Source organism: Colletotrichum phormii (assembly GCF_030913505.1).
Source record: "Colletotrichum phormii strain CBS 102054 chromosome Unknown BDP81scaffold_1, whole genome shotgun sequence".
Classification (NCBI taxonomy): Eukaryota; Fungi; Ascomycota; class Sordariomycetes; order Glomerellales; family Glomerellaceae; genus Colletotrichum; species Colletotrichum phormii.
The window spans coordinates 1,508,969-1,531,453 of NW_026851443.1; the positions used below are offsets into that span (position 1 = coordinate 1,508,969).

Here is a 22,485-nt window from a genome sequence, read left to right on the forward strand (position 1 = left end):
GAACAAGGGGAAGAAAAGAGCAAGGCCTCTATCATCACCGCTTGAGTCATCTACCTGCTTCGGGCATACCTACCACGCCATAGTAAGCCCGAAAACCTGGCACACCAGCAATAATACGAATATTTCACGCCCGACGCTCGCATTTCTTTTCAGATCCCTGATGCGAGAGAGAGACGGCCATCGACGTACCCTGCAGACCAAAAAAAGCTGGGCTGCCTCTCAGTCTCTCCCTTTTCCCTTCTCATCCGCTAGTCGCCATTGGACCGGGTTTTGTGGTCCACCAGCGTACGCGTACATACTACGTATGATAGGCGTAGTCGTCACTCTCTGAAAAATCGGGGGTGGAACTACGTGAAGCGTATCAGCTTGAAGAAAAGATGGTTCCAAATCTGGGGCCAAACACATCACTCGGCTACACTCCGTTTGAGTACTGGAAGGGTCCGAAACCCGTCCTTCCCAGACCAAAGCGCAAATCTAGAGCCGTCGCCCTCGACCTAGAGCCGTTGCTTCCCACCCCCACCCCGGCCCCGAAGCCTAGAGCGGCCGCGAGATGGCCTGGTCAACATCCGCCTGCAGGCGTCTTTGTGGCGCAGCCAGGCACATATATCGTATCGCCCAATATCAATCGTAGCAAGACGCCTTTTGCGGAGATACTCGTCGTTCCACCAAAGGTCCTGGTCCACCCACTTTTCCGGGACGAGATAAAGACCCCAGACTGGCCCCGAGGCTTCTCTCCGTACCCGAGTTCCATGAACGACTCTGACTACTACGGCGGCATCATGGGCGACTACGGATTCTCAAACGAGCGCCTCGGGCAACAACAAACTGCGTGGTGGAATCCCAAGGGATGGACGAAGCGGATCTGGGCCGGCGTCGGCGGTGCCCTCGTCGTTATCATTGTCATTGTCGTTGCCGTCACCGTCACACAAAACAACAAGAACCGATATCCCGACTACTCCCAGCTGACGTACAAGCTGAGTGACACATGTACGGAACCGTGCTCAGGGTCCTCGCCCGTCGCACGAGCCCCCGGCTGAAAAAAATGATCATGAACATTCGATCTGATGATAACAGACTCTGGAGAGGACTTCTTCGACGGCTTCAACTACTTTAACACCTACGATCCCACTGGGGGCATGGTTCACTACGTCGGTGCCGACGAGGCCGCGAGCAGGGTATTTACCACCTTCACCCACTACTTACATGGAACCACCGGCTGAGTATGCAACCTATTCGTGAAATAAAGAACCTCACATACGCCACATCGTCCACCGCCGTACTGAGGGTAGACCACACCACCGGCAACACCTCCTCCCCCGACGCCTCGACGGGCCGCTTCTCCGTCCGCGTCGAGTCCAAGAACCAGTACGACAAGGGCCTCTTCATCTTCGACGTGAAGCACACCCCCTACGGCTGCGCAAGCTGGCCGGCCCTCTGGTTCTCGGACCCCAACAACTGGCCCGACGCCGGCGAGATCGACGTCATGGAGGCCATCAACCAGGGCACCGACGGCAACCAGATGACGCTGCACACGACGTCGGGCTGCGAGATGAGCGTCAAGCGCAAGCAGACGGGCTCGACGCTCCAGTCGGACTGCAAGAACACGACAAACGGCAACGCGGGCTGCGGCGTCGAGGGTAAAGCCTCGACGTACGGATCCGATTTCAATGACGGCGGCGGCGGGTACATGGCCATGGAGTGGCGCGACGAGGGGATCCGCGTGTGGCAGTTTGCGCGGGACTCTGTGCCCTCCGACATCACGGCCGCCTCGTCGCCCGACCCTAGCACCTGGGGCGAGGCGCTCGCCGACTTCCCCAACACGGCGTGCGATATGGGATCCCACTTTTCGAACCAGTCGCTCATTATCAATATTGATGTGTGCGGCTCGCTCGTCGAGGCAAAGTATGCTGATTCGGGGTGCGGCGGGACCAGCTGCTCGGATTTCCAGGCCAACAACCCGGACGCCTTTAAGACGGCGTACTGGGAGTTTGGGGCCTTTAACTTTTACACCGCGTCGTGAGTGCGGCGCTGGTGCTGATGGTTCAGGAAGAAGGCAGTTGATTGGGAATAGAGATCAGGGAAAAGAGGGCAAGGACGAAAAGACTTACACGAGATGAGATGAATCAAGGTCGCCACCAAGGCAGGAATCCCAGGTGGCCGAGGATCGTGATGGGATCCGATTCTACGACTATTTGACCTTTTTTTTTTTTTTTTTTTTTTTTTTTTTTTGAGAGCCAGCGAGCTTTTTCTAGTACATGGTGTTTAGCTTGATTCCCTTCTGGGTAGGATACCTCGGAATTATTAGAATACCAGACAAAACGGGAGGATGAGCTTAAATGCATGAAGCAAAAATGCACCCAGAGTGCAATCCACCAAGTTGAATTAACCAAACATGTTTGGAGTCCAGTATATTACAAGTCTATTCTTACTCCCAACGCGTAGTCTATCCGACAGAGATCTGAGCAGAGTCGTCCCGCTGGCGCGGGCGTGTGTACAATACAACAACACCGCTACCCTTGAGAAAACCAAAGTGGAGAGAGTTTCTGGCATCTATATCGTCGTCCCCCCTCTTCTAAACCGGCTCCTCCCCCCCAAAAAGGCCAATAGGATATGACCGCGACCCGTTCCCGTAACGCCGTGCAATGCAAAAATACATCTTCCATCCGCCTTTTTGTTGGTACATGTACAGATAGAGACGCGGAGTGATTCCCACAGAGGTCAAATCAGGCCCATCGTCCAGGACGGAGAGTAGAAGCGGCCCATAGCCTCCCCGACCCAAAAGAGCAAGAGACGACTGCCTCCTCATCGTATCCTCTCACGTCCCCCCTTCCCTCCTCTTCCTCATCTCCCTCAAAAAAACAACAACTACAACCCCCTTACTCATCGCTCGGCTGCCTCATATACGCATCAATAGCAGCACTAAACGCCGCAAACGCAACACACCCGCCCAACGCAGCCTGCGGCCCAGCATTCTTGGCCAAGATCCCACCCGTCAGACACCCCGCCGCAACACCGTTGCCCAAATCGTTCTTGGCCCTCAACCCTTCGATCCCGCACTCGATGCCCGCAAACAGCGCGCCGACTTTACCAAAGTTCTTGGCCATGCCGTACGACCGCGTGCCCATGTCCTTGAAGCCCACGCGGAGCTGCTGGCGGAAGGGCAGGTCCGCGATCGGCGTCACCGTCGTTTGGCCGGCCGTCGTTGCTGTGTGGAAGGGGGTGTCGTAGGACATCTGTGCAAGAAGAAAAGGGTTAGTCGAAAATGTCCACAGGGGGAGGAGGGAAAAAGGGGGGGAAGGGGGATCAAATCGTACAGATGCCATGAACATGCCAAACAATCCTCCCATACCGAAACCCATGACACCAGACATGATACTCTTCGTAAAGCAGTTCTCCATAAAGTTAGTCATCTAGCGCAATCGTTAGCATATGGTCTCCCCGAAAGAGGCACGCCTCCAACATACAGCCTTGATCTCAGGGTCCGGGGGGCCCAAAGCCGCCACGGCGCCTGGGGATCCGCCTTGCGACTCTTGAGGAGGCATCGCACCGCCGCCGGGAAAAGCCATTGTATTATGTAGGAATTAAAAAGGTAGTCGTGGTCGTGGACAGAGAGCGACTCGGTTGGGTTCCGCGGATAAAAGCGATCGCGACGCGTAGAGTTGGAAATGAATGCGCCGGAGCTGATGGATCTTGTAATATTTCTACCGGCAAAGACCGCCCCTAGTCACTCGTTCCTGAATGCGCCGATGGCAAATTTATTTTACGCCTTCCATTGCAAGGTACCTCTTATCTTATCGGCAGAGCACGTGCAGACCCCACCGTTCTTCTTTAACCGACCGACCTCCGAGCGGGCCATCCCGACTTCGGGTGGGGCCAAATGCCGGGCCTTCTCCGGGGTTGCATATGTGCTTCACTTCGGCTGCTTTACTAACACGTCCAATCCCGCCGAGGCGCTGGGTCAATGTCACCATCGTGCTCATTCATCTTTGCCAAATTTCGCCTTATGAATGTTTTCCACCTTTCTTGGAAACTGAGCTACATGGATCCTGTTCTCTATCGGAAGAGCACGTCAATCAGAGGCCTGCTGTGATACTTGCTTGATATGCCATAAAAACGTCCTTGGACGCAGACAGGCCTGAACCAAGACCGATCCTGCTTGCTGCTATGGACCCTGAACCACGGAACCTCCTGCTCATCCCTTGGTATCACCCGGCGTACCGATATCGATCCTGGATGCATCGAACAAAAACTCTAAATCCTCTCGATACAACGTTCTTTCGGCATCCAAGATTGCAGAAGACTAGCCACCATGAATTACCGCAAAAACAGGTCGCCAACGCCGTTTCTAAGCGTTCTTGTCCGGTCAACGTGGTCGAGACCGAGGTAATCATCGTCATTCGTCGCAATCTTCCACAACTCGTCATCTACTCATCTGTCAGCATTGCAAAAGAGGATAGTTCCGGGAAACCCTTACCATCGTTAAGGTATTGTGGCTTCGAGAAATGGGATCTCTTGACCACCGCGAACTTGATCTTCTCGAAGCTCTTGCCCTTGATGCCAGTCCGCTTCTCCAGACGCTTCTTGGTATCCACAAATTGCTCACCCTGGCATCTCATTAGTATTATGTGAAGCATCGTTTGGAATGCGGCACATACCTCGACAAGCATGAATTTGAAAGGCACGCCGTGGACCCTGCTGGGCTCATTCTGGAAATGGAACACTTGAATGAAGTTGCTCGCCTCTTCGTCGCTGATCTCTTCCTCGGGTACGCGTTCCGCGAAAACGTTGGTGTAATCGTTCATGCTAATGACGGGGTAATCACGCGAGAGTTCGCGGTAAAACTTGTGACTGCTGGTCTCGTACACGCGAATACGGCCTCCTTCAGTCTCGTCGGGGATGCCGGCCTTCTGAACCAAGACTTGAATCAGGTCCTCGATATTACCGTTCTTGGCCACGAGGAGATCAAATTGTTCCTGTACATGGTTAGCATCACATTCAACTACGGCATCCTTCATTGTAACTCACCTCTTTCGTGATGCCCTCACTGAGCCAAGTGATCTTGATACTCTTCTTGGTGTCCAGCTCGGCCAAACTCATGTCTAATACTTCAAAGTAGAAGGCATCAGTTCGCTGACTTGAACTGAGTTGATTGTATCCGGACGGGTTCAAGATGAGCTGCAGACTTTGGTTGACGCCACGCTTGACAGTTGTCTTAGGGTTGCCTGTAGCCGAGTTGACTGTCCAGAAGCGGATGTGTGTAGGGTCGACTTCGAGCCTGTCGCCAACGCGGTCTGCAAGAATGTCGTAACTGATCTTGGAATTCAGGACCAACTCAAAGGGAGGGAATCTCTCGGCATTGCAGCGTGTCGGATGCGCATGGAACTTCACAGTCTTCTTGTTGTGAAGGAAGTCGTAGTACTCCCGTGCGTCGTCGAAGCGGTCGGCCTTCTTGGTAGGCTCTTCCGCTGCCTGCTTATCGCCCAGACCCAGACGCTTCTCGAGGATGTTCCTATCGCCCTTGCGTTCTGTCGTTTTTTGGAAGCAAATGATGTCGCCATCCTGCAGTTCGGCAGCCTTAAGGGACTGCTTGGCCTTCAAGGCTTCGATCATTGTCGGCTTGATTTCCTGGGAATGGTCAACAAAGTTTCAAAATGCACACCAGGAATAAAGAGCTTACCTCCCAAAGCGAAATCTTCTCGTCACCTGGCAGCTTCTCGCCCCATCCCATCTTCTTCATGATGATCGGGACCAGTTCCTCAACCTTCTTCTCCTTGCTGATGTAGACATGGCCGACACCGTAAAGAGATTGGGCCTCCACATCAAAGTGCTTGAGGAAGATCAGGATGAGATCGTTCTTCACAACAACCCCATTAAGCTGGCCTTGATACGTGGGCCACACTGCCTCGCCTTCTGGTGTGGTCTCTTCTGCCACTTCGGCCCAGACTCTCAGGAACTGATCTCGGTGTGCAGCTGCCCTTTGGAAACACTCCTCAACCGTAGGTCGCAGATCCATAATGGGCTGGTCAGGACGAATTGTCTTGTTCTGGCGATTAACCATGATCCAGAGGCGAACCTTGCGTGGGTCTTGTTCGACATCCGCTGCAATGGTACCAACCAGTTCCTCCATCGTCGAAGCTCTCAGTACACGATACGAGCGTGGCGCCGCATCGCCATCGGCCTGGTCTGCATCAAACGACGTCAAGTCTGTGCCTCCGTGGTTCTTAAAGGTCTGCTCCGTGATGACCTTGACGCCGATATAGAGGTGCTGCTCCTCTTTTTCCTTGCGCTTCACCTCTCTGAGAGCAGTCTCTTCGTCGAACTTTGACCGCAGGTGAAGAGGGATGTCCTCCTTCGAAACCGGGCAAAGGATGTTATCCAGCCGCGACTGGCGAATGTAAACCAGCATGTATGCGCTGTTCTGGCGTACGACCGGAGCCTTCTTCTGGAGAGGTGCTCGCAAGTGGTTGGCAGGATGTGTTTTGTATTCCCCGCCAAAGTTCTCTTCAAGCACCTCACGCATCGTGGCTCTCGTGACCTTATCATCGTCGTACTTGTAGAACCATCCGTCCTTCTCAGGCTTGAGGAATGCATAGTAGTGGCCAGCGTTCAAGTCACCGCTGTGAACGAGGACGCCATGAAGCTGGTACGTCCATGACTCTGACTTGTCAGCATCCTCGGAGAGGTACGGCGCTGCATCGAACGTTTCGGGGAACTCGTATCGGTCATTGATCTTCATCATGGTGTCTCGTTGAATGTCGTATTCGAACCGCTTCAGCTGTAAGTGCAAGACGTTGGGGAAGCTCTGGAAAATGACACCCTTGTTGGCATCCTGCAGCTTGAAGTCGTCACCAGCATAGTACTGGTTCTCGCCGTCCATCTTCTCGACCTGAACGTAGTCCTTGAAACTATCCAGAAGGCTCTTGTTGCCGCTGACATTGAGCTGGATGTCCCAGAAGTCTTCGACTCGGCTGGATTCGTAGTCGACGTTGACGCATGAGATGTAAGTCTTGATCTTACCACTAAACATCTGCGGGAGCACGTGCTCGGCCGGGGTACCCTTCATTTTCTCCTCCATGCGCTCCATTAGCTTTCGCGACAACTCCTGAACATCCTGCTGTTCAAAAATGTGTCTCGTTTCCCAGCCAAAGGACTTGGTCAGCTCGTTCGTTCCGACCGCCTGCTCAGAGGTCTGCAGTTGGTAAAAGAGACGTTGCAAAGTGTATGCGCTGTTGCCCATGCTCTCTTCGTGGTCTGTGGGAATTTCGTAGATGGCCTACAGAAAGTCAGCAATGATGCAGGAAACATGCAAAGGGTCTTGTAGCTGTACCTTTCGGAAAGCGTTGGTAAAGTACAATGACTGAAGAAGAGAGTTCAGATAGCAGGTGGCGCCTTGGTTGCGTAGGCCGACGTAGCCGGTTTCCTTCTTGGAATCGTAGTTGTTAAAGTTATGCCAAAGGACACCCGTTTCGTCTTTGACGAGGCGGAGGTAGGCCGTGATGTTGGCAGTCTCGTTCTCGCACAGTGGTCGACTGCCACCTTCCCAGGGCACATTGAACATCTTTCGCAGCTCAAGGAAGCGGGTGAAGCCCCAGTCTGACTCCTCCTTGGTGAATCGGTGGTGCGCCGTGTGGTGGGTGTAGAGAGTCGGGTCGTTCGGGTTCCATAGCACAAGCGCAAACTGCACACAACAGCTCCAATTCTCGGGGATGTTCGTCGGCTCGAATCCGTGCTCAAGGTAAATGGAACATTGGTCCACATTGTTACCATGAGGGAAGAGAAGAATGCGCCTAGAGTAAGTGTAAGCGAAGCTATCGAAACGGAGCACCAAATGGGGATGGAGGTAGCGCACCATGGAAAGCCGCCGGCCTGGAACACAGGGCCGTGTTCCTTCTTTGACATTGACCGCCATGCTTCGACAGTCCATGTGTTGACGACGTCTTCGAGCACTTCGGGCTCTTCGTGGAGATGCGGGAAGATGACATCCTTCATAGCATCGACTACCCCGAGTTAGCCGGCGCGCAGTATACGAGAGGTTGAGTATGCCTACAGTCATTTGCCAGAGGCAGGTCCTGCAGCTGTTCGGCCCCATTGTCAAGGTTGTCAGGGTCGATGATGGCGATAGGCTCCTTCTCCGAGTCGGTGCCGCCGACGTACTCGTCAGTGTCCACCACCATCTCGTTCGGCGAGTGGATATCGTTATTGTAGCTCTGGAGTAGTAGACTTAGTCAGCCAAAGAAGCGAAATAATATTGACTACAGTCATGGAAGGGCAGCTAGGAAGCGGTGCGGCGTGGTAGAGGTAGAAATAGATACGGGAGCAGCAGAGAGCTTGGCTGGCCTGATGGCGGGGTATCGAATGTCGCTCGAAGTCCAAGCAGTCCAAGCTGAAGCCTGGGGCGATGAAGGAGATGGGAAGTTGTGAGGAGGACGCAGCTCAGCAAAGACGAGAGGCGAGAAAGGAGGTAAAATTGTGCAAGGGAGTAGCAGTTGCTTTGTCTCATAGACTCACCATGGTCTATGTGCCGCGGGATGAAGGGAAGCGCGAGAGGAGCCGATGCCGTTGCCAGGCAGGGAAGAGCAGCAGACTGGCGATTTGCGCCAGGGCTGCTTCGATGACGGAGTGGGTGCCGCAGAGGCAGGTAGGCGACAGGGCGACAAGCGATACAACGGTAGACGGCAGGCTGCGTTATGACCCAGGAAGTGGCGGGTGCAATGAGCAATTGTTGCCTTTGGAGGATGAAGCAGGTCGTGACAAAATGTTGGTGAGGAAGAGATCTTGCATGAACAAAAGACAAGACCAGGAAGGTGGAGGCGGCGGCGGGCTGGTCCAAGCAGGTGCGGAACCTAGAGACAGGTGCCAAGGTCGGTCGGCAAGGTGAGGTGAGGTGAGGTAAGGCAGGAAATGGAGGAGGTGCACCACTGCACTGTAAGGCAGGTACGTACAGGTGCTGTCGCTGGTAAAGTGGGTGGGCACTGGGTACCGGGCACGAGGCAGTGAGTGGAAGGCACGCCGCACCTCAGTCAATGGATAGACACCTCAGGTAGAAGTTGCAAAGGGTCACAGTAAGCCCGACCTGAGACTTTTTTTTAAATTTTTTTTATTTGTTTCTGAGTGACTGGGACGGGAATAATGAGGTGGCTTTGTACCAGTAACATGCAAACTGAAGCACTAAGGATAGGCAGCTCAAGTATGGAGTATCTAGGTAGGCTTTCGTCGTGGAGAAAATCATCAAGAGAGAGGTGAGGCGCAGTGCAGTAGGTATCAAGAGTACCAGACAGACAGGCCCTCGTGAGACCCAAGGTATTAGATGCCAGACGTACCTACCTATTGATGGAGTGCTCGGGCGTGAGGAGTACGCAGCTCATGTTAGCGATAGACGCCAAGATGGTGATGTTACCTTAACAGAGCTGGGGTTTCCTTAGGTTGTGTCGTGGAAAAGGCGCCCCGCCATCAAAGCCTAGGACCTTTTATGCCGGGCAGCTGGGGGCAAAGGTGGGCTTGCGTGTAAGGCACTTCACCTGCTGCTCTAGCGCGGCCAGTCAGTGAAGCCGCTGTCTGGCACAAGCTGCACGTACCCAGATGGGATGGCCTTTGCCACTCTGATTGGGGAAGAAAGCCCCCACCCATCCAATGACGTTTCCGTGACTGCCAACAGAGCTTGCCCATTCCAGTTTCCTTTCACCTGTGTTTCTGAGACCTGATACGGTGATACTGGTGATGTGATGCCGGCTGGTTTGTCTTTTTAACATCTGATCGACTCAGGTCATCTCAGCCTTGCATATCAGCCACCACTTCTTCAGACACCCAGCTTGGCCAAACAAGCTGGACTAACAGACAGCCAAACGCCTGGGACTCGTCAGATTCTCTTAGAATACTCTCAGTAAGCAGTGTCTAGGTAGCTTGGTTTTGCAATCCCATCTCATGGCCTGAAACTTTGATCTAAATCCCTAGTCTCATATGGGGATACAGCCGATGTCTGCTACCTGACCTACTTATTTGTGACAAAGTGGACGCTAGACTGCAAGTCTGCTTCCAACAAATAATAAGTGTTCTTCCTCGAAGGGTGGCTCCTTGGGTCCCAGAACCTCTGTGCGGGCTGTTTCTCCACGAAGAACTCTACAAGCAATGGGCCAACCAGTATCACATCCAATGGGATTCGCGTTCACTTACGCGAGCAGTCTGAAGAAGTGAATTCGGCCGAAGTGGGCATTGACAGCTTTTGCGCCGGATGTCTTAGTCACTGACTGGTCGCTCAACTCATCCGATATGTGGGCATCCCAAGAGCCTGGCACTCATACTGGTTGGCCTCGTGCCTCCGTAAAGTTTCCACGTCGTGGATATATGAGCACTACAGAAGTGTGGTCACTGCACATGAAAGGCTCGACTTTGCCCTCGCCATTCTTGACAATGTGTCTTGTTCTATTCAATGGTTTGCTTGGCTCAAAGATTTGAGAAGCCGAGGGAGGTCTTTCCATCCTGCTTGGATGTCCATGCCCAACGTGGTTATTATTTGATGCGGTCCTTCCACCATATTGTTATTGCATATGTCAACATGTCATGTCAAGTCAAAGCAAAGAAGTGCATGGAAAATCTATCCTTTATTTCTAGTCCTCCATATTGGACACCCTCGCAGACATCGTGTATAAACATATGGAAGTGCAAGTCGATATGTTCCTTAGTAAGGTCCCAACTTATGCCACCGCGCTCCTCCATCCGAGTGCAGCACGACTCCCGAGGCAGATAATATCCCCGGGCCCCTTGGACCCGTCACCCGTGCATTCGCAGCAGCGTCCAACTGGCGCTCAATACACTTCCTCTATCCTATCAGAGCTTCCTTTCAAGGCCCCGTAGACAGCTCTCACCGGGAAAAAACTATCGAATACCACCTTAGGTATGGGCACCATTTCCTATCGTATCCGCCGTTGTAGTCTTTCACACCGCCAGGTAAAATCTCGTTTCAAGAAATAAACCGTCTGCCCATAAATCAGGCACCGGAGTCGTAGAACATGTGTTTGAACCCTGGGCTTTGTGTTTCCACCAGTTGAAACTTTGTTACGGTTCATAGGGCCGTTTGAACGAACCCACAGTCCCTGGTGGAAGCTGAGGTAAGCTTCTTTACCCGTCTCTTCTTAGGAAGGCATATCCGCAGCACATGCTCTTCAACGGAACTCTTCGGTATCTTCACACAGCTTTCCCCATGCTCGAAAAATGCTGACCGAATATTGTCATCTGACGGAACCGGGTTCCCAACCTGGCAGAGACGGGAGGGCAAACCTCCAGATCAAGCTGGAGCTCGCGCAACGCCAGGGCCCCAGAAGGGCCCAGAGGGGGAGAGGGGTGTGGGTCTCCGGCCCGCCGACAGAACCAATTACCGCACGTCGTTTCTGGCGCTGGAGACTTGGAGGCCAGGGTTGCCCGTTGCGGCAGTCCGCAGCATGGTGCGCCGATTCCGCAGTGTGGGGTATTAGTTCCAGACCCTGCAAGGTAGCAACCGCCGGCCATTCTCGATGCGAGAGTCATCCAATCTGTCGACCGATCACGCCTCTTCTCGAGACAGCTTCAACAGCTGCCCAACCCGCCCTCGCAACATACTCGGTGGTCTCCCTCAAAATCGCTCATATACCCAACCCCTTTAAGAGCTTTCCACCCCAGACAGCTTCCCTCTTTCGCTCCTCTCGAGACCTCCATCTTTGCGACTTGATCCAAGTTTACGAAAGTTTTTTTTTTCTTCTCCTCTTCTTTCGTTTTCACCTCCCACTCGTATGGAACTTACGGCATGGTGTCCATCGCATTGCGGCATGCCGGTAGACGATGCGGATTGACATCAGCCCCCAGGAGGGCATCGCTGCCCGCACCCGGGAGGCTGCGTGAGAACGGCGTCTCGCCATCGCCATGGCGTTCAATGAGCAGTTCCACTTGGAGACCTGTCTCCGTCCTAGACGAGTTGCGTCCCTTTCCCGACCCCCCCTGTACTTCCTCTTGTCACATGCTAACGAAACTTCTGCTAGATGGGTCGTGAGAGAGGCCCGCCCGATCAGCTTGCGCCAGCTCATGGTCTTTGGCCGCTCCCTTACCGAATCACGACTCTTGAGCTCTGCCAACTATGTTCGAACTGAACTGCCGACTCGGTAGGGCGCCCCCATGTGCCTCTACGTTCATACCTCGAAGAAGTCACAGACTGACACTCGCAACAGAATAGCACATCGCATCCGAGACATGCAACAACTGCCCTATGTCGTAGTCACGAACCCTCACATCAAAGAAGTCTACGAATTATACAACAATGCATTCGACACCTTTCGCAAGATCAAGGAGATCAAGACCCTCGAGGACAATGAGAAGTTCTGTCAAATCATCAGCGGGATGCTCAAGGCACACCTCACCGTCATACCAAAGCTCTCCATGGGCATCCTGGAAAGCAGAGGCAGCATGGACGCCAAAGACCTCGACAAATTCATGAATACCATTTTGCGATCTGTAAGTGCTCTTGCTACCATGGTACACACACCCACCCGCGGACGACACGTAGATCTAACTTTAAACGTCAATGCAGAGAATATCTAGAAGGGTCATCGCAGAGCAGCACCTCGCTCTTACAGAAACCTACCACTCCCCCTGGTTCTCCCCCGGCGCAAAGCTCTCCGAGTCCGAGTTCATCGGCGAGGTCTTTATAAAATGCATCGCAAAGGACGTTATCGAGCGCTGCACCCGCGCCGTCCAGAGCCTCGCCCGCTCCACCTACGGCCACGACGTCCAGGTCCCCGAGATCAAGGTCGAGGGCCACCTCGAGTCCAGCTTCCCCTACATCCTCAGCCACCTCGAGTACATCATCGGCGAGCTCCTCCGCAACTCCGTCCAGGCTGTCATAGAGCGACGGCAGCGAAGCAGCAAGGACAGCAACAACAAAACCAAAGACGCAGACGATAAACCCCCACCGCCCATCGAAGTCACCATCTGCGAGGCGCAGCAGCACGTCATCATCCGCATCTCGGACCAAGGAGGCGGCATCCCGCGCGAGGAACTCCCTTACCTCTGGTCCTTCTCAAAGGGCCCCCAAAGCCAACGCCGCCTCGAGAACCTAGGCCGCGTGCCCAAGTTGGCCGCCACCATGCAAGAGCTCCACGTCTCGGACGAACTGGGCCGCGCCGACATGAAGACTCCCAACAATCACAGCCACAGCCACACCCACGGCAACTCCCTCGCCTCCATGACGAGCCGGCCGCCCGATCTGCGGCTGGGCATGGGCCTGCCCCTGAGCCGGGTCTACGCCGAGTACTGGGCGGGTAGCCTTGAGCTGCACAGCCTCGAGGGGTACGGCGTAGACGCCTTTCTTCAAATTTCGAAGCTGGGCAACAAGAACGAGCAGTTGACGACCAGGGCCACGATGGATGCAGTATAAGTGTTAGAAACGATCTCTCAAGACATGGGTGCAAAGGCGGCGCAAATGTAACGATACCAACTGGCGACACACAATAGGACTTCTTTTTTGGGGACAGGAGCACATACACACACACATTCACACAGGTAGCATTTTGTTACAGATACACACATGAAACAATTGGGATTATAAGGTAGACGCCTTTCTCATTAATTTTGGTATCATGAAAAGGTGAGCTGGATTACATCGTGACTAAGAAACAGGGGGGGGGGGGGGGGTAACTAAACGGGAAAAAGGGGGTAACAGGTTCATGGAAAGAAGAGAGCTCCCAATGCAACGTCCATCTCATACCGTACCCAGAGGGCATGCTTTGTTTGTTTTTTCCTTCCTATTGTTCGACTGGTAGTGAAGACTTGATGCTCGTACAGGCGAATGAGTCGTGCTCATTCTAACGAGCTAGAAGCTAGCATATCCATGATGACGCGTCAAAAAGACGATATTGCAGTGGGTTGGTGCTCTCGATCCCCGAATAGAAGAAATAAAAAAGGTAAAAGTGTCGAGAATCCAGCAAGCACCAATTGCCCAGGAATAAACCGCTCAAAAATCGAGGGGAAACCCTCACGTTCGAATGCCCTTAGCGGCGACCGTGGCTGCGAACGGCGCTTCCCTGCATCTGCTCCAGTTCGGTCTCCAACTGCTTGATCTGGGCATGGGTCTGCTCGAGGTCCTTGTTGAGGCGGTCGCGCTCGGCAATGAGCTTCTGCTCCCACTGGCGGAAACGCTGCTCTTCGATCTTGACCTGCTCGGTGAAACGCTTGCGGAGCGCCTCCTCCTCCTCCTTGAACTTGGGGTTGTCGAGCTTCCTGGGGCGGGCCTCGCCAAACTTGCGGGTCTCCATTTGCTGGGCGCGGTAGGCCTCGTAGTGAAGCTCCTCGGTGGTGTGGATGAGGTCGAGCATGTGGGTGCGGATGAGAATCGACCGAAGCTTCTTGAAGTCGCAGTGGTCTTCGTTCTCGACCTCGGCAACACCCCAAGAGTACTGGCGACCCTTGACGATGCGTCCGTCGCCGGTCTTGACGTCCTTCTCGGAACCGATGACGGCGAAGGGCATGGCAGCCATCAAGCTGCGGGCGTGCTGAGCAGCGGGCTCGTCGTCCTCCTCAACAGGGGGCTGGTAGATCTTGATGCTCTGGGCCTCGATGACGGCACGAATCTGTAATACCCAATGGTCAGTCTGTTTGCTCTCTACAACCAAGACAATTCAGACTTACGCGAGCCTTGAACTTGGCCAGGTCCGCAGGGCTAAGGGTATCAGCCTTGGCGATGACCGGGATCAGGTTCACTCTCGAGCAGAGTCTCTTCATAACCTCGATGTCGAGGGGCTTCAGGGTGTGGCCGGTAGGGCGAATGAAGTACAAGCAGGTGTGGACACGGAGGTCGATCTTGTCCTGACGGCGAGGCTGCTGCTCCTGGAGCATGTAGGACTCGTGCTGGTCGTCGAGGAACTCGATGATGGGCATCCAGGAATCGCGGTTGTTGACATAGTCGCCGAAGCCGGGGGTATCGATAACGGTCAAGCGGACTGTAAGCCGTGTTAATCGTATGATCCACATATCGGGAATTGGCAAGCAAGAGCCATACCCTTGAAGAACTTCTCCTCCAACTCAGCCTTGGTGATCTCGATCTCGACGGTCTTGTCGACCTGCTTCTGGTGACGGCGCTTGTGGTCGGCATAGTTCTTGATGGTCGTGGAGAACAGGGTGTTGATGAAGGTGGTCTTTCCGAGGCCGGATTCACCAGCAACCTAATGAGTTTGTCAGTATTCTCCGTAACGACGCATCATCATGTGTTCCGTCACACGAGAATGGACATACCATAATAGTGAAGGCAGCACCTCGCTTGGCGACAATCTTGTGTCGCTGGTTAGGGAGGTTGGCGATACCAATCGGTGAAGCGCTCTCGGCGGCGGCGGGGGCCATTTTGGGCGGTATTGACAATTGAACAACTCTAAACTCTAGATTTGATGCCTGTGAGAGGGTCGTTGGCCGCAAGAATCGCAATTGAACGCGCGACTGTTTTCGTGATGTGGTTGCGGTGTGGGCGTGTTGACGGTTGACGGTTGAGTTGGGGAGGTTTGAGCTTGTGCTTCAGGGGAACCAAAAGGTGCCACCTCCAAATTTCCCTTTCGGCCTTCTGGGGTTGGGTGGTGCACACTCATTGGGCCAGTCGCAGGGGACTAATTAGGGCCCCCTTTTCCTGCCAATCATTCCCCTCTTTCCCCCTGGCACTTTCACCAACAGTTTGTCTAGCCCGGAGGCGAATAGACCGCGGAAATTAGGATGAATGATTCCCCGACCCCGCCAAAAAGTTGCAGAGCGCGCCTTCAATCGATAAGAAAATCTTTGGGTTGGAGAGAATTTCCGTAGCTTCAAGGTGAGGGAATGGGTGCCAATTGACAATGAAGACCGATTTCAAGGTAAGTCTTGCAAGATTTCTCCGTAATTCGCATGCGATTCTAATCAAGGCTTCAATTCCTAGTTTTCCAATTTGCTCGGCACGGTATACTGCCAGGGCAACCTGCTCTTCAGCCCAGATGGCACCCATTTGTTCTCGCCCGTGGGGAACAGGGTTACTGTCTTCGACCTGGTGAAGTATGTCTAGCCTCGAGAGTCGGCGCAATTCGAATATTCCCAAGCTAACCTTTTGTCAGTAACAAATCACATACACTCCCCTTTGCGCACCGAAAAAACATCTCGCGAATCGGCCTCACTCCTCGAGGAAACCTGCTGCTATCTATTGACGAAGATGGCCAGGCCATTCTAACCAACGTCCTCCGCCGAATCCCCATCTACCGATTTTCGTTCCGCTCTTCTGTCACCGCCCTCTCCTTCTCGCCCTCCGGACGCCATTTCGTCGTCGGTCTGGGCCGCAAGATCGAGGTTTGGCATGTGCCGTCCACACCAGATGCGAACGCCGAAGGAGAACTCGAGTTCGCTCCATTTGTGAAGCACCACACCCACACACAACATTTCGACGAGGTGCGCAGCATTGAGTGGTCCAGCGACTCGCGATTCTTCCTCAGTACCTCCAAGGATCTGACCGCGAGAATATGGAGTCTCGATCGTGAGGAGGGGTTCGTGCCGACGGTACTCTCGGGACACAAGCAAGCGGTGGTGGGCGCATGGTTCTCAGAAGACCAGGAAACCATTTACACCGTCAGCAAGGATGGTGCCGTGTTCGACTGGAAGTACGTCGGAAAGCCGGTTCAGGATGAAGACGAGATGGTGGACGAGGACGAGGACGACATGCGCTGGAGGATTGTCGACCGACACTACTTCATGCAGAACAGCGCGCATGTCCGGTGCGCGACCTTCCACCCCGAGTCCAATCTTCTCGTCGCAGGTTTCTCCAACGGAACATTTGGTCTCTACGAAATGCCCGACTTCAACATGATCCACACCCTCAACATCTCCCAAAACGACATCGACTTTGTGACGATCAACAAGAGCGGAGAGTGGCTAGCCTTTGGCGCATCGAAGCTTGGGCAACTCTTGGTGTGGGAGTGGCAATCCGAGTCATACATCCTGAAGCAGCAGGGCCACTTTGACTCCATGAACAACTTGGTCTATTCCCCCGACGGTCAACGCATCGTCACCATCGCCGACGACGGCAAGATCAAGGTTTGGGATACCGAATCAGGTTTCTGCATCGTGACCTTCACAGAGCACACGAGTGGTGTTACAGCCTGCGAGTTCTCGAAGAAGGGCAACGTTCTATTCACATCCAGTCTGGACGGCTCCGTAAGAGCTTGGGATCTCATCAGATACAGAAACTTCCGCACATTCACAGCGCCAACGAGGCTGTCATGGTCATGTATGGCCGTTGACCCTAGCGGCGAGGTCGTCGCAGCTGGGTCTCTGGACTCTTTTGACATCCATATTTGGTCGGTTCAAACGGGACAGCTTCTGGATCAGCTCACCGGTCACGAGGGCCCCGTGTCGGCCCTGGCCTTCACACCCAACGGCAACTCCCTGATCAGTGGTAGCTGGGACCGTACCGCAAGAATTTGGTCCATCTTCAACAGAACGCAAACGAGCGAGCCTCTGCAGCTGCAGGCCGATATCCTCGATATCGCTGTGCGCCCTGATTCTTTGCAACTGGCGATCTCGACTTTGGATGGCCAGCTGTCTTTCTGGTCTGTCACAGATGCCGAGCAGGTATCTGGGCTGGACGGCCGTCGCGACGTTTCTGGTGGACGCAAGCTCACTGACCGGAGGACGGCCGCCAACGTGGCGGGCACCAAGAGCTTCAACACCATTCGATACAGCACAGACGGAAGCTGCTTGCTTGCCGGTGGCAACAGCAAGTATATCTGCCTGTACTCTGTTCATACCATGGTTCTCCTGAAGAAGTACACAGTCAGCGTCAACCTGTCTCTCTCCGGAACGCAAGAGTTCCTCAACAGCAAGCTCCTCACTGAGGCCGGCCCCGGTGGTCTGATCGACGACCAGGGCGAGGCCTCGGACCCCGAGAACAGAAGAGACGACTCCCTCCCGGGCTCTAAGCGCGGCGATCCTTCCGCGAGGAAGAGGATGCCAGAGGTCCGCGTCTCAGGCGTAGCATTCACGCCTACCGGCACAGCCTTCTGCGCCGCCACCACGGAAGGCCTGCTCATCTACAGCCTCGACAACCTCATGCAGTTCGACCCCTTTGATCTCAACATGGAAATCACCCCCGCGTCCACGCTCGCCGTCCTGGAGAACGAGAAGGACTACCTCAAGGCCCTGGTCATGGCCTTCCGCCTCAACGAGGCCGGCCTCATCAAGCGCGTCTTCCTCTCAATACCGCACACGGACATCGCCCTGGTCGTCCAGGACATGCCCATCGTCTACGTCCCCAGGTTACTGCGCTTCGTCGCGGCACAGACGGAGGAGACGCCGCACATTGAGTTCTGCCTGCTCTGGGTCAAGGCGCTCGTGGACAAGCACGGCGCGTGGCTCACGCAGCACAGGGGCAAGGTGGATGTCGAGCTGAGAATCGTGGCGAGAGCCGTCTCGAGGATGCGCGACGAGATCAGGAGGCTCGCGGACGATAACGTGTACATGGTGGACTACCTTTTGGGTCAGGCCAGCAACGAAAAGGAGGCGACGAGCGGTGTAAAAATGCTAGACTTGGCCGCGTTCGACGCCCCCGCCAAGACTTTGGCGATTGGCGACGCGGAGGAGGGCCAGAGTGATTCCGACGGAGACGAGTGGATTGGGCTAGAATAAAATCACAGATGTTATTACAAATGTATACCCCCCGTTTTGTCAAGCTGCCATGATTTTGCTACTGTTACACTCGTGTCATCGCCATATTGTCCTTCTAGAGCCTCGATGCCTTCCTACCGCCGTCGGCTAGTCAATCGCGAGCAGGAATATCCTACGAATAGGGTTAGTCCCATAAGTGTACACCATAGGTATGGTGAATATTATCGGCTTACCTTCCACGCCTCTTCGAAGCCCGCTGAGCGAACCCATCTAGTCTCATCATGCTCTGTGCTGTCCAACAACATGTAGGTGAGGTTGAGCCACTGGTCATCTTTGATCTTGATCCAAGGTTTGTCGCCGTACTTTGATGAAAGTTCCTGGCAAATCCCAATGGCCCTAACCACCTTTATGGTATGGCCGTCATCTACAATATCATGAAATCTTGGAAGGAGATCTGCAGAGCTGGTCAGCCGCTATTCTGAGTGTTTCGAATAATGCATCTTACCAGTCGGCTTGGAGACCAAGTCCTTGCCCTCGTCTTTGTCCTTTGGCCTGTACGACTTGACATCCTCCAGGCGGAGCGGCGGACACCCGCGCGCCGCGTACTGCACCAGGTCCATCCGGATCTTGTACTCCAACATACGCACCTTGTTCTCCGTCGAGATCCACGGCTTAGAGTTGAAGCTGAGGAAGATGGGAGCCGCGTTCGTGTGGTGTCTATTTCACGGTGTCAGCTTCTTTCGTCGTTGTCGTTGCCAGCCTTCCCAAAATCGAAAATGGAAAAGAAAGGAAGATCAACTCACATCAAGAAGAAATCCCACTTTGGTTCCTTACCCTGCCGAAGAGCCGCGCCGCCGGCAACGTAAAAGGCATTGTGAAACATCTCAGCCGTCCTCTCGTCCAGCTCCTCGGGACGAACCCTGACCTTGCTCGCGATCCGCAGCATCTCCTCCGGCGCGCGCTTCAAGATCCCGTCAAAGATCTTGTTTGCATCCTTCATCTCAGCAGCTTTAGCAAGCTTCTGGTCCCGACGAATCTCGTCGACAAGATCCGAAATCAGCGGCATCGACCCGCTAGCCGCCGCCGCACGCTTCTCCGTCTCGTTGAAAAAGTCCTTGAGCTGATTATTGTGCACGGCAGCCTGCGCCAGCCCCTCGGCGACGATGGCGGGCTGCTCCCACTCGACGCCGTACATGAGCTGGATGATGGGGTGCAAGAAGCCGGAGAACATGCGCTGGAACATGTCGTCGGCGCGCTCGTCGCCCTTGAAGAGGTGCTCGCTCAGCGCCGCCTCCCAGCCCCCGAGCCTCTCGATCTCGCACTGGAAGAAGAGGAGGAAGTCTGGGTAGTGCTTTTCCTTGCCGAGGTACCCTTTCGCGCGGTCCCAGTCGTGTAGCTCGTCTGCGACGGAGTCGCGCGGGGTCTGGGCTGGGCGCTGGTAGTTTGCGTGTTCCTTGTAGGCCGTCTGGATGGCGTCCGGGCCCGCACCGGTGCCGAAGAGGGCTAGGACATGGTGAGGGATCTCGGATGGTGTTAGTGACGGAGTATGCTGTGATGCGAGTATTGGAGAGCTTACGTGGTTGTGGAAGCCTTCTTGGTTGAAGAAGACATGATGTTTCTACGCAAGATTAGCATACGGCTCACTGTGGTGTAAGAAACGATTTGTGCATACCTCCAGGTCCTCTTGGAGCAGCTCAGACACCTTACTTGCGGTAGCATCTTTCTGATCAAATTTCCACAGTCCCGTGTTCGTCGCCGGGACATTGACCTTGAATGCTGTCGCCATGTTGATAGCTCTGGTCTGGCTGTATGGGAAGATGGGGTTTCTGAGATATGCGACTTGTTTTGAGATTCTCTTGGGAACCGTGGGTGACAATCTCATTTTACTTAGAGATAAGCATCGCCATGACATCGTGGGAACGGCAAAGACCGTGACTGAACCTTAATATGTATCAAAGACAGGGGGGGTTCGAACCTCTGCAAGACCCGGGACCATACGCCAGCTTACAAATGAGGCACACGCGAAAGGGCGAGCGCGAGTGGTAAAGAAACGGAGCTGTTCCCATAGGATGGCTGGATGCGGGTAAGTCGGAGTGGTTCCCGCGCGGCGACCCTGCGAGGGGGTCTGTGGTGCACATCACCTGAACTCTACGCAGCTATTTCCCCAGTTTTTCTTACGTCATCACAATGCTGGGGGAGGATTGGGTTTGGACGGGCCGGAGGGTTTTAGACGTATATCTCCGAGAATGTCCGGCGAAATCCCCACTGTTCTACCGTCGTCGGTCGCCGTGATCTGCCGGCCCGGAGACGTCGTTGACCGAGAGCCGAGCACTGTCTGTAGTGAGCCGCAAGTCTGCATGTACCGGAACCCAGGTCCGTTCGAGTTGCAGCATGAGAAATACAAACACCCATTGCCCTCTCGCTAGTGTCGTTTTAGTCATACGGCTGAAGTACTGGACTTTCGCGTACCTGAGGGAGGGTGGATGCGCCTTCGGTCTTGAGGCTTGAACGCGAAGAGCGATGAAATTGTGGAATAGTACGACATCCTCTGCCACGCGCGAAGAGTCAAGTATGGCACAATGTACCGTAGAAATCAGCCGCACGAGGTGGCTGTGCTTGCCCTCCAGTCACCGTCATTGAGCCAGGATATCACAGTCAGATGCTACGAGATAACAACACCCTACCATTCTAGACATGAAATTGAGCACATCGACAAGAGCCAGGCCAACTTGCCGATGTAGACGGCAGGCACCTTCTGTTTTGACGTTTCGTCGGCATCTAGATATCTTGCCCAAGGAACAGGATTCCCGAGGCTCTGTCGAGATTGGCCTCATGGCCAGGTCTTGGTCCTTCTTACGCCCGCAGATAGGCAGGCTCGCAGGCAAAGGCTACCTACCCTACCCAAGGTACCTTATCTTATGCAAGAGCATGCCAAGAAAACTCGGCTTGAGAAGTTGTGACGAAGCCCCACAATACTTGATGAACCCTTCCGCCCGTTTGACCTCGGAAAGTGCTGCGGATGATCCCATTCTCTAGATTCTAGGAAAAGAGCAAGGGGTCGATGGGGGTCCCTGTCGTTAAACTTAAGCTTAAATAACCACCCGTGCTATCGTCCATTGCAGGACTCCTCCATCAGATTTAGCCGTCTCAAACTTAGTCCGAGCTATCCACTTGCCCTTCTGCATTCTGCGATTGACAATGATATCAAATTCGCCGTCAGAAGGATTGCGAAGGCATGCTCACAACGACGATCGTTCCCCAACCAAGCGTGGGCCTTCATCCAGCGCGCGGCAGGCTACCAAATGACTGGGCGACGACAGTCTGCTCGTCTGACACTTATCTCGCCTCATAAATCCTGCCGCAGCCTCGATGGTGACGGATTTTGCCTAGGCTTACGTCTGTATCCAAGCTTCATAGGCAGTGGAAATAGCCAGTAGTCAATCATCGGGCTTAGAATTCCCGCCGTACGCTAAAGCAGCAGGGTCTCCAGTCTGGTTACACAGGGATTCTGGTAGGGTGTCAGACCAACAGGAGAAGGGCTGCAGGCAGCGGCTGAGGTTCAGTTTCTCTGAACCGACGAGGCCCCTTCTTGGAGCCTTAAGGACATGTCGGTGCGTCTCTTAGATACCCTTTTCCCCCTCTCCCTAGTTCAGACTCTTGGAGACATCGTGAGACTTCGTTTCGTTTCTTCATCACAGAGGCCAGGCCGGATGTGTGCGATCTCTTTCTACAAATGCTTCGTTCAGTATTCTTCCTCTTCTCTTGGTTGGTGGTTGGCATTTGGTGCCGGAGCCCCTCTGGAAGCTCAAGGCCGATACTACGCGATGACGCTCCGTTCTCGTCTGATTTTCTAAGGAG

At 54.2% G+C, this 22,485-nt stretch overlaps 7 protein-coding genes across 7 annotated transcripts; 3 read left to right on the plus strand and 4 right to left on the minus strand.

The window, feature by feature from the left end:
* Window positions 1-377: 377 nt before the first annotated feature.
* BDP81DRAFT_306739 (endo-beta-glucanase) lies at window positions 378-2,020 on the plus strand (the record flags this gene model as incomplete). Its single annotated transcript, XM_060583305.1, has 3 exons — window positions 378-987; window positions 1,075-1,175; window positions 1,247-2,020. 3 exons carry the CDS (start codon window positions 378-380, stop codon window positions 2,018-2,020), a joined length of 1,485 nt encoding a protein of 494 aa, XP_060451633.1.
* An 856-nt stretch (window positions 2,021-2,876) lies between these two features.
* Window positions 2,877-3,566, minus strand: BDP81DRAFT_444305 (Tim17/Tim22/Tim23/Pmp24 family-domain-containing protein; the record flags this gene model as incomplete). Its single annotated transcript, XM_060591819.1, has 3 exons — window positions 2,877-3,233; window positions 3,315-3,410; window positions 3,465-3,566. 3 exons carry the CDS (start codon window positions 3,564-3,566, stop codon window positions 2,877-2,879), a joined length of 555 nt encoding a protein of 184 aa, XP_060451634.1.
* A 748-nt stretch (window positions 3,567-4,314) lies between these two features.
* Window positions 4,315-8,174, minus strand: BDP81DRAFT_456527 (ubiquitin carboxyl-terminal hydrolase; the record flags this gene model as incomplete). Its single annotated transcript, XM_060593184.1, has 8 exons — window positions 4,315-4,424; window positions 4,475-4,604; window positions 4,656-4,973; window positions 5,026-5,625; window positions 5,678-7,273; window positions 7,328-7,787; window positions 7,850-7,997; window positions 8,048-8,174. The coding sequence occupies 8 exons, from the start codon at window positions 8,172-8,174 to the stop codon at window positions 4,315-4,317; spliced, it is 3,489 nt and encodes a 1,162-aa protein (XP_060451635.1).
* Window positions 8,175-11,529: 3,355 nt separating this feature from the next.
* Window positions 11,530-13,678, plus strand: BDP81DRAFT_401644 (branched-chain alpha-ketoacid dehydrogenase). Its single transcript, XM_060588814.1, has 4 exons — window positions 11,530-11,943; window positions 12,009-12,128; window positions 12,195-12,477; window positions 12,554-13,678. Exons 1-4 carry the CDS (start codon window positions 11,777-11,779, stop codon window positions 13,397-13,399), a joined length of 1,416 nt encoding a protein of 471 aa, XP_060451636.1. The 5' UTR covers window positions 11,530-11,776; the 3' UTR covers window positions 13,400-13,678.
* BDP81DRAFT_467134 (septin) lies at window positions 13,627-15,523 on the minus strand. Its single transcript, XM_060594448.1, has 4 exons — window positions 15,253-15,523; window positions 15,020-15,182; window positions 14,650-14,960; window positions 13,627-14,591 (listed from the first exon to the last, which is right to left on the minus strand). The coding sequence occupies exons 1-4, from the start codon at window positions 15,355-15,357 to the stop codon at window positions 14,013-14,015; spliced, it is 1,158 nt and encodes a 385-aa protein (XP_060451637.1). The 5' UTR covers window positions 15,358-15,523; the 3' UTR covers window positions 13,627-14,012.
* A 313-nt stretch (window positions 15,524-15,836) lies between these two features.
* On the plus strand, window positions 15,837-18,648 carry BDP81DRAFT_456530 (WD40-repeat-containing domain protein; the record flags this gene model as incomplete). Its single annotated transcript, XM_060593185.1, has 3 exons — window positions 15,837-15,854; window positions 15,917-16,029; window positions 16,089-18,648. 3 exons carry the CDS (start codon window positions 15,837-15,839, stop codon window positions 18,646-18,648), a joined length of 2,691 nt encoding a protein of 896 aa, XP_060451638.1.
* Window positions 18,649-18,778: 130 nt separating this feature from the next.
* BDP81DRAFT_388509 (HypA protein) lies at window positions 18,779-20,413 on the minus strand (the record flags this gene model as incomplete). The annotated part of the gene is made up of 6 exons (XM_060587134.1): window positions 18,779-18,799; window positions 18,861-19,081; window positions 19,133-19,344; window positions 19,431-20,149; window positions 20,204-20,245; window positions 20,300-20,413. The coding sequence occupies 6 exons, from the start codon at window positions 20,411-20,413 to the stop codon at window positions 18,779-18,781; spliced, it is 1,329 nt and encodes a 442-aa protein (XP_060451639.1).
* Between the last annotated feature and the right edge of the window lie 2,072 nt (window positions 20,414-22,485).

Coding starts and splice junctions, on each gene's coding strand:
- BDP81DRAFT_401644 (XM_060588814.1), top strand. CDS start 11,777: ATGGTGTCCATCGCATTGCGGCATGCCGGTAGACGATGCGGATTGACA. Junction 11,944..12,008: donor CCTGTCTCCGTCCTAGACGA/GTTGCGTCCCTT, acceptor AACTTCTGCTAG/ATGGGTCGTGAGAGAGGCCC. Junction 12,478..12,553: donor TGAATACCATTTTGCGATCT/GTAAGTGCTCTT, acceptor ACGTCAATGCAG/AGAATATCTAGAAGGGTCAT.
- BDP81DRAFT_467134 (XM_060594448.1), bottom strand. CDS start 15,357: ATGGCCCCCGCCGCCGCCGAGAGCGCTTCACCGATTGGTATCGCCAAC. Junction 15,183..15,252: donor GTGCTGCCTTCACTATTATG/GTATGTCCATTC, acceptor CAAACTCATTAG/GTTGCTGGTGAATCCGGCCT. Junction 14,961..15,019: donor GGAGGAGAAGTTCTTCAAGG/GTATGGCTCTTG, acceptor CACGGCTTACAG/TCCGCTTGACCGTTATCGAT.